We start from the raw sequence: 11,929 nt of genomic DNA on the forward strand, positions 1-11,929 counted from the left end.
CTTTGGGACTCCTAAATGAGTGCCACATGAAATTTTGTGACTTCAAAAAAACTAGATATATGTTTTATTGAGCAATTTGATTTTTGATATTTATCATTACTATTGTAAGTCAATGTAATTGATGTTAAGAGTAGCGTTGGGAATACTAAGGGGTGCCACATCAAATTTCATTAATTTATGTATGAATGAACATAGTCATTTTATTCATATTCTTATTCTTATATTTGATATTTATCGGTGTTATTGTTTATTATCAGGCAAGAGGGCGGTCATACAGTGCCCGACATCGCCTGTTAAGGGGTCTAGGTATTCATCTCCATCTTCTCCCTCTGCTATAGACCAACCACTTTGCCACTGTGTACTCTCTTTTGCGACGCTGCGCTCGCTGCTCCGCGAGGAAGGGACGACGCAGCCTCCCCATCCAGCCCTGGCTCATTTCTGCTTTATTGCCATCGACATAGCCACTTTCTCAGCCTTTTCGTTCGTCTCTGTCGCTCCCCGCCATGGCGACCTTTGCCAAGCCCGAGAATGCGCTCAAGCGTGCCGAAGGTATGCTCTCTTCTCTTCCCTTATCCTTGCTCGATCATATGTCAGATTTGTCTGTCAGATACCTGCATCCATTCGCTTGTCAATAGAGAACTTCCACGAGAATTTGCGGAGGTACCTAGAAGTGTCGTGGATCGTTCTCTCAAGCGGGGGAATGTTGCAAGAAGCAGCGTTTAGGATTTGCCATTTGGTCGAGGGAGTACAGTTGAGGGAACACAGAATATACAAGCAAAGTGCTATGAATGCTATCGGGCTCTTAGCTCGGAAGAGGATCATAATTCATATTTCGCTCTCTTGAGCTCCCATACGGTTGACTTGTCACCAGTACGTGATATGGTTGCGTTTCTGCGTGAAGACTTATTGAAGATTTATGACTGCGAATTGATGGATCTGCTGTTAGGGTTTAAGTCTGAGGTCGGCAGAAAATGAGCGATTTAGATTCAGGAATAGAAGATCAAGTGGGGCAATGGAATACAGGAAAACGTTTCTTAGTGAAAATCATGTGTTGACAATGCAGGATTTGTTCTACCTTCAATTCTAACGTTACTGTTAGTTGCGCTCCTTGCAGAAAGGCTTTTATTTTGTGTTTTCAGTATGGAGCAATATTTTAACATATCTCAATTTGGCATGGTGTTCCAGAACTTATGAATGTAGGGCAGAAGCAAGCAGCGTTGCAGGCATTGCATGATCTTATAACATCAAAGCGTTATCGAGCATGGCAAAAAACTTTGGAAAGGATAATGTTCAAGTACATTGAACTATGTGTGGACATGAGGAAAGGAAGATTTGCCAAAGATGGCCTTATTCAATATCGGATTGTGTGTCAGCAAGTTAATGTTTCATCTCTGGAGGAGGTCATCAAATATTTTCTCCAGCTTTCAACTGAGAAAGCTGAAAAGGCACAAGCTCAAGCAGCAGAAGAGGTCACTCTGGATGTTGAAGACCTTGAGGCTGAGAAAAGACCTGAAGACTTAATGCTCAGTTATGTCAGTGGAGAAAAGGGCAAAGAACGCTCTGATAGAGAGCTTGTGACTCCTTGGTTCAAATTCCTGTGGGAAACCTACCGAACTGTACTCGAAATACTTCGAAACAATTCCAAACTGGAGGCTTTGTATGCGGTATGTTTCTAGGATGGTAGTTAATAGCCAGAACATGCCAAATAGAACAACTATTAGAGTTGTTTTTTGTCTGCTTTTCATGCCCGCTTGTAGTCACAGGTGCAGCTAACTGTTTGATACTTGATTTCTGTAGATGTGTATGCCAAGTCTTTGCTCGTGTTGCTTTGAAGTCAGAAGTTGCATCTAAATCAGCCTCATGTCTGCTTTGGGATTCACTGCACTGCAGAAGTGGCAAATATCTTATATGCATACATTTTGCTCTGCATTATTGGTATTCTTACATTTTGACTTGTGTTGTATGGCTAATGTGGTCCTTGATTAGGGATTTTTTGATGCCTTATGAGGAAATGCTTAGCTTTAACCAATGTAGATGTCTTTCTTAGCAGTCTCTTAGCAAAATACTAGGTAAGAAGAAAAGAGAATAAATGGTGCTTTGGCAGCCTTTTGGTAGGTGCTGTAGGTAGTCTTTTCTTTTGCTGTTGGTGGCTTGAGTTATTAGGATGCTTTTAAAGCTGGAAATTTGCTGGAAAGGAGCATAGTGACATAGGGGGGAGCATGATGCGAGAACAAGAGAAAGCTATGTTTCATGTTTTGTAAAATGGCTTGTGGTCAGTGATTACTTGCACTAGGTAGCATATTGTCTCATAGGTGGATGTTAAAAAAAGTTACTAGAAATGCTACATGGAAGGGGAACTGGTGGCGGAAGAAGAAATGTTGAATGAAAGGGGTGAGCACAAGGTGAAATGAGAGTAGCCTTGAAAACAAAGAGGGGGAGGTTTGGGACCTGGGGAAGATTTTTTTCAACAATATCTAATTTTGTGAAACAAAATGTATGTTATGTCAACTGTCCTGTCATTGGTCCTTTCAGTAACTTACACTGTTTGTCGATATTTGTTTTGTGCAGATGACTGCGCATCGAGCATTCCAGTTCTGCCTGCAGTACAAGCGGACCACTGAGTTCCGCAGACTTTGTGAAATCCTTCGGAACCACCTGATTAATTTGAACAAATACAGAGACCAGCGAGACAGGCCTGATCTGACCTTACCGGAGAGCTTGCAGTTGTATCTTGATACCAGATTTGAGCAGCTGAAGGTTGCAACTGAGCTAGAGTTATGGCAGGCAAGTTACTTTACACTGTCACAGTTATTCCTTTTCTACTTGTTGAGGTTCTATGTGTGCTTCACCATTAGTGGCTTCAGAATTCTGTATGTAGTGCTGCCTTTAATTAGGGTTCATTTCCTAGCGTTCTCATTTTGTTTTGAAATGCTGTTTTCTGAAGCTCTTTTATCTTGTGAAATATTTGTTCATGCATATCTCTGAAATTCCAGTCACGAAATGTAACTATAATTCTTCTTCTTTCAGGAGGCTTTCCGTTCGATAGAGGATATCCATGGCCTTATGTCTATGGTGAAAAAAAGTCCAAAGCCTCAAATGATGGCTATATATTATGCAAAATTAACAAAGATTTTCTGGGTCTCTGAGAGTCACTTGTACCATGCTTATGCCTGGTACAAGCTTTATAATCTACAGAAAAGCTACAACAAAAATCTGACACAGAAGGATCTGCAGCTGATGGCCTCATCAGTGTTGCTAGCCACATTATCTGTGCTGCCATATGACCATAAGCATGGTGCTTCTCATCTTGAACTTGAAATGGAAAAAGACAGGAATCTTCGCATGGCTAATCTGTTAGGGTTCACATTAGACCCTAAAAAGGATACAAGAGAATTGGTAATAAAAATAGCCACACGTAGTACTTGTAGTACTCATGAGTTATCATTTGAAATGATTCTTTACTGCTCGCTTATCTTCTGTTCTGATTTCTGTTTTGTACTGGCAGCTTTCCCGCTCCGCTTTACTTTCAGAGCTCGTAAGCATACTTTGGGCTTCCTTCTTGAAGCTTGCATAGTTATTGTTCTAATATGCTAATTTTGCTATTGTTTGTTCTGCACGATTTAAATTTTTCTTTGAAACTTTTGCAACTCAGGTATCTAAAGGTGTCATGACATATGTATCACCGGAGGTGAAGGATCTGTATAGTCTCCTGGAAACAGAGTTTCACCCCCTGGATCTTGCTGCTAAAGTTCAGCCTTTGCTTACAAAGCTGCCAAAACTTGGTGACCGGCTTTCATCAGCTTCTCCTGTTCCAGAAGTGCAGCTCGAGCAGTATGTTCCTGCTCTTGAGATAATTACAACTTTGAGAGTCCTGCAACAGGTACTTGACACACTGGGGTGTTTGCGTGATTTGCAGCTGGTTGGTTTGGATGGCTGATTTGTTGTTCTTCTTTTGTTTGCAGGTCTCTCAAGTTTATCAGACCATGAAAATTGACACCTTGATTACAATGGTCCCATTTTTCGATTTGTCAATTGTAGAGAAACTTGCAGTTGATGCTGTCAAGTATAATTTTGTTCAGGCAAAACTTGATCATTTAAAAGGCGTGGCACAATTTGGAAGCCAGGTGGGTCATTAATGAGGACTCTTGTGACTGCATAAGCAACTCTCCTTGTCAGTTTTTTCCTCTATTAGCCCTTTGTATGCTTTCCTGGATTAGATGTATTCTAGCCATATCTGCTCACATGATTTTCTTTCTAATGTGTGGCAGGATCTTGAGTCTGATAAGGTGAAAAATCATCTTACAATTCTCGCGAAGCGTCTGAATAAGGCAATAAGTCTCATCTCTCCTCCGGTTGAGAGGGCCCCGCGGCAGGTCATTCCATTCTCAGAGCTTTCTATCACTGTAGAGAAGGAACACAAAAAGCTTCTGGCCCGTAAGGTTCTCATAGAGAGAAGGAAGGAGGAACAGGAGAGGCTGATGCTCGTAATGGTAAAGTATTCACAATGCAAAACCAAAAAAGGGCTTATCAACACATACCGTGATTTTCTTCTTATTTCTGACCTTTTGACTTCAGGAGCGTGAAGAAGAGACGAAGAGACAAAAACAACAGAAGTTATCAGAGGAGGCTGAGCAGAAGCGGCTTGCTGCTGAATCGGCAAAACGTGAGGAAGCTCGGATTAGGAAAGAGATTGAGGAGAAGGAGCTGGAGGAGGCTAGGATGCTTTTGGCTGAGGCAGAGAGAAAGAAGGGGAAGAAAGGAAAAAAGGCTGCAGTGGATGGAGTAGGTCCCTGAGCTAATATTATCTGTTCTCATAGCAAGTATCAGTTTGAAGGCAGTCAAACTTAGGAGGTCCATCAAATGAGTTTGAGAGCTGGAATTGAGTTTTGAAAGATTGTGCATCAACCTCTACAAACACCTGAATCATCATAGCTCTAGCCTTTTCTATTAATACATGAGACTGTCTGAGCTTTTAAGATCTGGACGTTTAAGGAATTGCACATATGTTTACTTGCTTGTGTGCCTCCACATAGGGGATTTTGTATGACAGATTGTACACCATGATAAAAAGCCCATTTAATTCTGCTGTAAACTCAAGGATTTTCAATGAAAGAGTACAATTTATTTGAAAGTACATCTAATATATTTTTAAGTAATAAGTTATGGACCTTGTTCTTTCTCTGAAGCTTGTTGCAGCAAGCTACGTTAATGAAGGTGATCAAGCTGTGCTCAGTTTTCTTAGCTTTTGTTTGAATGCAGGATGTGAAGGTTACCAAGCAGAGCTTGATGGAAGAAGCTCTGAATGAACAGCAAAGGGAAAGACAAGAGTTTGAGCGGAAGCTAGCAAAGCTTGCAAAAACAATGGACCATCTGGAAAGAGCAAGGAGAGCAGAGGAAGCTCCCTTAATAGATGCAGCTTACCAGAAGCGGCTTGAAGATGATGCAGTTTTTCATGAGCAACAACAGCAGGTTGTTTCTACCTTCTGAAACTACTTAAACTGGTCCCCATCCTTTTGTTCTACATCATCTACACTGTTTATCTGACATTTCACCGTCTTGAGGGTGATTTCTGGTCTTGCTATTCAGCAATTGTTCAAAGGCTCTTCATAAAACTGTCTTACCTTTGTCCTGTTATGAACTATTTAACACCTTTATCTTGGGTCTCTTAAAATTGTAAGTTCCATTGTACCTTTGTCCTGTTATGAACTATTTAACACCTTTATCTTGGGTCTCTTAAAATTGTAAGTTCCATTGTAATTGCCATTGTGACATGTGTACTGCAGCTCATAAGGGTCAATGTAATGCTAATTTGTCATAGGTTTAAATATTAGCAGTATATAGCATTGTATTCTTCCAAGCTCATTAAGGAATTCTGCACAGTTTCAAGCCCGTATCTTCTAGTTTTAATTTAGGATTGATTTACTGCATACTGCATTTCTAGTAGTACTGATTCCTTTGTACACGGCACCAAAGTCCCTGGAGAAACAAGCAAATATCATGATACTAGTTTGGTGTCATGATTGAATCTTCATGATTGCAGTTAACTATTGAGCAAAGCAAACAGCAACATTCAGCAGATTTGGGTGAGAAAAAGAGACTCCTTCGAATGCTAGATGACAAGGTGAATCAGTAGCTTTTCACTTGAAGCGTCTGAAGACCTTCCTGCACATTTACTTATTTACTGTTATGTGTATTATCTTGTGAACAGAACAAGTTCCAGGCCCAGGTCATGAGTCGCCGCAAAGATGAGTTTGAAAGGCTGAAGAGGGAGCGGGATGAAAGGGTGGCTGAGCTAAGATTGATTCGGCGTCAAGAACGGGAGCGGCGTAGAAAGATGGAGTTCTATCGTCGTGAAGAAGAAGCACGCTTGATAAAGATACGGGATGAGGAAGCTGCTAGAAAAAGACAAGGTTGGCAAAATTAGTTAGAATCTTCTACTGATTAGATGTTTGGTTTCATCATCTCTGGTGAGTGTATATATGCCTTGAGTGTCGTTAGGATAGCTGCTGATGAAATGCCTTTCTGGTTTACAGAGGAGGAAATGAAACGTAAAGAGGAAGCTGAAAGGAGGGCAAAGCTGGATGAAATAGCTGCCAAACAGAGGCAGAGAGAACTGGAGTTGGAACAAAGAGACAAGTTGGCCAAGCAATCTGCACCGACAAAACCGGAAGAATCGAAGCCTGGGAAGTTCATTCCCTCAACTTTGCGAAAGCAACTTGGTGGTGGTACAGTTGACCGTGAGCTAGACAGGTGGACAAGCTCAAAGACTGATGAGCGCCCCCCTCCTGTAGCAGGGGTTGCTGAGAGGCCAGCACCTTTCAGGGTGCGCCCTCGAGATGATGATAATTGGGGAAGAGGGGATCGAGAGCCTGAGAGACCTGCATTGCAGGCAAGTGCAGGAAGTGGTGACAAGTATGTTTCGCTGAAAAGCAGGTATGAGCCACCTCGTGGTGCTGATCGTTCACATGAACCTCTGGCTCGAGATGGGAGGTATGAACCTCCTCATGGTAGAGATGGTAGGGACACCTATGATGCCCCACGCCGGAGCGGGGCTAGTGATGGTCCTCCTCGATCTCGTGGATTCGCAGACAGGTGGGGTAAGTCCTAAGTGTGCAAAATTAGAATTCAGAAGACCAAAAGGGACTTCCAAGTTTTTGTACGTGGAATATGAGACCTAAAAGACTGTGCAGAGTTGTAAGCAGTAATCTGTGTCCTGGTTTTGTAGCTTTCAAATTGCTCAGTATACATACCTTTCAGTGTCTTCTGTAGCATTTCCAGTGAGTATGTCATGTATGAGCGGCTTGAGACTTATGCTATCTAAGTATATAATTTGTATTGACTTGAACTTTTACGTTTAAGCAGTACCCTCATTGAAGTTTACCAAAGTCGCTATGATCAGCTAAGATGTGCCTTTCAATCTTTCTCATCTTGTAAGGTATATCCTAGAAAGAGTACAGAGCAGCTTAGCTTAGCAAGCATTCAAATCTGGTGCTGTTTTGGGTTTTTAATAAAACCATCTTGAAGATTCATGATTGGGTATTATATTATACATCTAAATATGTATTCTTCCCCAGTGTGGTTATGCACCTTTATTTCCTTACCATCTCCATTTATTGCCAAACAACAATTTTTGTTTCTTTTCTTTTTGTTTATGGAGGTGGAGTGATATGAGAAGCCTTCTGCATCAACCCTTGTGTTAGACATCTCAACCCTACTGTCTCTATGTTTACACCCCAATCCCCATTCTTTGTGCCTCTCTGCCTTTTTGCTAGAAATCTACAATTGCATCTATGCTTAACCCCCAATCCCCATTTTCTGTGCTTCTCTGCCTTTGTAATTATTCATTATTGGGGCACTATGCAAGCATATGGGCATCTACGCTTAACCCCCCAATCCCCATTTTCTGTGCCTCTGCCTTTGTAATTATTCATTATTGGGGCACTATGCAAACATATGGGCTTTTTGTATGTAATTGGAGATGCTCTTTAGAATGTAGTCCCTACATCAATGGTTTACTCGGTCTATACTTGTCAGGGTTCAAATAAGACCTTTGACTATATTTTTCTTAATATTCGTGACACATTAATTGCAAGAGGAAGGCAGAAACAGGTTTGATGTCAGTTGTGTCCAAAAGTTGTAGGGCTTAATGGGATTAATTGACTTTCAACTATTTTTGGGTCTTCTTTGTAGTATTGTAGTAATGTATAATTATTAGGAAATACTGATGAATGTGACCCATTCTTATTCTTGCTGTGTTATAACTTCTGGCTCTGTGCACCGCATCCTTTAAAATTTAAGACATGATATCAGTGTTCAAATAAGGCCTTTTTCTATATTTTTCTTAGCTGTGTCCAAAAGTTGCAGGGCTTAATTGATTTAACTTATTTTTTTGGGCCTTCTTTGTAGTATTGCAGTAATGTAAAATTATTAGGAATTAATGATGAGTGTGACCCATTCTTACTCGCGTTATAACTTCTGCCTCTGTGTATCGCATCCTTAAAATTTTAAGACATGATATCATTCGGTTGATGTGTGCTTTTACTAAAAAGGCTGATCAATATGCAATTGCATAGATACATGCATAATGCTGAATACATCACATCTTGGATAATGATTCCGATGCAATAAGGGCCTTTCAAAGTCCAAACTCAGGTCTTGTACGTACTTGAGAATGTATTGAAATCAATAATAGTCGTATATAAGATGGTCAGGTTTTGAAAAGTGTGTTGAAGTTTACGAAAGCTTACTAGTCTAGACTCAGGTCTTGCACCTACTCGGGTATGCATTGTAATGAGCAGTACTGGTATATAAAACGGATAGGTTTTGAAAAACCTGTTAAGAGTTTTCAAAAGTCCACAAAAATATGATTGAAAAAAATGACAAACTAGTAGCTCCTGTGTAGAAACAGTTTGAGTGATTTTCAAACCTCACATCTAAGTCTTACTTTTGGAATTTTTGGTGGGTGTTATCATATTGCTAATTGAAATTTGCTAGTAATCAATAGTTGCTGCTGCTGCTGCTCTCTCTCTCTCTCTCTCTCTCTCTCTCTCTCTCTCTCTCTCTCTGCCTTTTTGCTAGAAATCTACTATTGCGTCTATGCTTAACCCCCAATCCCCATTTTCTGAGCCTCTCTGCCTTTGTAATTATTCATTATTGGGGCATTATGCAAGCATACAGCATCTATGCTTAACCCCCCAATCCCCATTTTGTGTGCCTTTGCCTTTGTAATTATTCATTATTGGGGAACTATGCAAGCATATGGTTATTTGTGAGTGACCCCCCAATCCCCATTTTTTGTCTCTTAGCCTTTGTAATAATTCATTACTAGGGCACTATGCAAGCATATTGGCTTTTGGTATGTAATTGGAGATGCTCTTTAGAATTTAGTCCCTACATCAATGGTTTATCGAGTTTATACTTGTCAGTGTTCAAATAAGACCTTTGACTCTATGTTTGTTAATATTTGTAACACATTAATTACAAGAGGAAGGCATAAATAGATTTGATGTTAGATGTGTCCAAAAGTTGTAGGGCTGAATGGGCTTGATTGACATTCAACTAATGTTTGGGCCTTCTTTGTAGTATTGTAGTAATATATAATTAGTAGGAAATACTAATGAATGTGACCCATTCTTATTCTTGTCGTGTTATAACTTTTGCCTATGTGCAGTGTGTCCTTAAAATTTAAGACTGATGATATTAGTGTTCAAATAAGGCCTTTTTCTATATTTTTCTTAACATTTGTGATACATCAATTGCAAGAGGAAGGCAGAAACATGTTTGATGCTAGCCGTGTCCAAAAGTTGCAGGGCTTAATTGATTTAACTAATATTTGTGGGCCTTCTTTGTAGTATTATATTAATGTAAAATTATTAGGAATTACTGACGAGTGTGATCCATTCCTATTTTTGTTGTGTTATAACTTTTGCTTCTGCGCATCGTGCCCTTAAAATTTTAAGACATGATATCGTTTAGTTGATGTGTGCTTTTGCTAAACTGGGTGATCAATATGCAATTGCATAGATACATGCATAATGATGAATACATCAAGTAGTAGCAAATTGAAGCTCAAGCGCCAAGACGCACGGATCGCTTATTGTTCAAGTGTTTCAAGCGAGCACTAATAGTTACCTCTCACATAGCCGACGCGCTATCCCTCTCTAGGAGTATAGCGAGCTTACCTTAATCCCCCGATTGAGTTGCTTTCTCTCTTAAGCACTTCGATAGCTCCATGATTCGAGATGCACGCTCAAGTATCATCAAGCCTTTTCCTCCAAGCTCCATCCTCTATAGCCACACATGAGACAATAGAAGAGAAGAGAAGAAGAAGAGAGGAGATAGATGAGGGCTTCATTTCTCTAAGATCCCTCACTCTCACACACTCACACACTCACTCACACTCCCTCCCTCAAGCACTCATAAGCAAGCAAGAGAAGAGAAGAAGAGAAGAAGAAGAGTCCACTTTGCCACATACCAAAGAATGAGCTCTCATTCACTTTTTGAACTTATATACAAAACCCTAAATCCCTTTTGGGCGGTCATCCCCTTATCCCCCTTTTTTTACATGGCTGTAGGCTCTTTTTCCCTTTGTCCTCCTCTCTTCCTAGCTTAGTCCTACTGCCCGTTCATAGTTGCAAATTGCACAGGAGGGAGCTTGGCACTCTTTTATAGAGGTTTTGACTGCACCTTTATATTTAAAGGTGCGCATTCTTGGTTTTGGCTTCTTGCAATTTCCATGGTTGCGTCTTATACTCCTAGTGGTTGTTCCCATGCTTTTAGATTTCTTCCGGGTCCACTCTCTTGTAGGACACATTGTCCTTTTTTTCACCTTACACTTTTTCTCTTGATGTCTCTTTTTCTGCTTCCTTCGCTTTGCACTAAACACATCACATCTTTGATTATGATTCCCACACAATAAGGGGCTTTCAAAGTCCAAACTCAGGCCTTGTACCTACTTGAGAATGCATTGTAATTAGCAATAGTGGTATATAAAATGGTCAGGTTTTGAAAAGTGTGCTGGAGTTTATGAAAGCTTACTCAGGTCTTGTACTTACTTGAGTATGCATTGTAATGAGCAGTAGTGGTACATAAAAGGATAGGCTTTGAAAAATGTGTTAAGAGTTTGCACAAGTCCACTAAAATATGATTGAAAAAAATGTCAAACTAGTAGCTCCTATGTAGAAATAGCTCAAGTGATTCTCAAATCTCACATCTAAGTCTTACTTTTGGAATTTTTTGGTGGGTGTTATTATATTGCTAATTGAAAATTGCTAGTAATTAATATTTGTTGTTGTTGCTCTCTCTCTCTCTCTCTCTCTCTCTCTCTCTCTCTCTCTCTTTCTTTCTTTGCCTTTTTGCTAGAAATCTACTATTGCATCTATGCTTAACCCCCAATCCCCATTTTCTGTGCCTCTGTGCCTTTGTAATTATTCATTATTGGGGCACTATGCAAGCATATGGGCATCTATGCTTAACCCCCCAATCCCCATTTTCTGTGCCTCTCTGCCTTTGTAAATTTTCATTACTGGGGTATTATGCAAGTATATGGGCTTTTGGTATGTCATTGAAGATGCTCTTTAGAATATAGTCCCTACATCAATGGTTTACTCAGTCTATACTTGTCAATGTTCAAGTAAGACCTTTGACTATATTTTTCTTAATATTTGTGACACATTAATTGCAAGAGGAAGGCAGAAACACGTTTGATGTCAGCTGTGTCCAAAAGTTGCAGGGCTTAATGGGCTTGATTGACTTTCAACTATTTTTGGGTCTTCTTTGTAGTATTGTAGTAATGTATAATTAGTAGGAAATATTGATGAACATGACCCATTCTTATTCTTATTGTGTTATAACTTCTGCCTCTGTGCATCGCGTCCTTAAAATTTAAGACGGATGATATCAATGTTTAAATAAGGCATTTTTCTATATT

At 40.0% G+C, this 11,929-nt stretch overlaps 1 protein-coding gene across 1 annotated transcript; it reads left to right on the plus strand.

The window, feature by feature from the left end:
• Window positions 1–311: 311 nt before the first annotated feature.
• On the plus strand, window positions 312–7,277 carry EIF3A (eukaryotic translation initiation factor 3A). The gene is made up of 13 exons (XM_087676003.1): window positions 312–549; window positions 1,186–1,664; window positions 2,569–2,784; window positions 3,028–3,396; window positions 3,506–3,535; window positions 3,653–3,880; window positions 3,963–4,124; window positions 4,269–4,490; window positions 4,576–4,782; window positions 5,260–5,469; window positions 6,041–6,121; window positions 6,209–6,410; window positions 6,534–7,277. The coding sequence occupies exons 1-13, from the start codon at window positions 504–506 to the stop codon at window positions 7,106–7,108; spliced, it is 3,027 nt and encodes a 1,008-aa protein (XP_087532129.1). The 5' UTR covers window positions 312–503; the 3' UTR covers window positions 7,109–7,277.
• Window positions 7,278–11,929: the final 4,652 nt, after the last annotated feature.

This window comes from Lygodium microphyllum, chromosome 4 (assembly GCF_053477565.2).
Source record: "Lygodium microphyllum isolate KBCC chromosome 4, Lygodium_microphyllum_v1.1.10, whole genome shotgun sequence".
NCBI lineage: Eukaryota > Viridiplantae > Streptophyta > Polypodiopsida > Schizaeales > Lygodiaceae > Lygodium > Lygodium microphyllum.

Bases quoted from the DNA above. Each gene is read 5' to 3' on its own strand.
- EIF3A (XM_087676003.1), top strand. From the start codon at position 504: ATGGCGACCTTTGCCAAGCCCGAGAATGCGCTCAAGCGTGCCGAAG. The intron at 3,881-3,962 runs GTACTTGACACA...TTTTGTTTGCAG, and splicing joins CTTTGAGAGTCCTGCAACAG to GTCTCTCAAGTTTATCAGAC. The intron at 6,411-6,533 runs GTTGGCAAAATT...TCTGGTTTACAG, and splicing joins AGCTGCTAGAAAAAGACAAG to AGGAGGAAATGAAACGTAAA.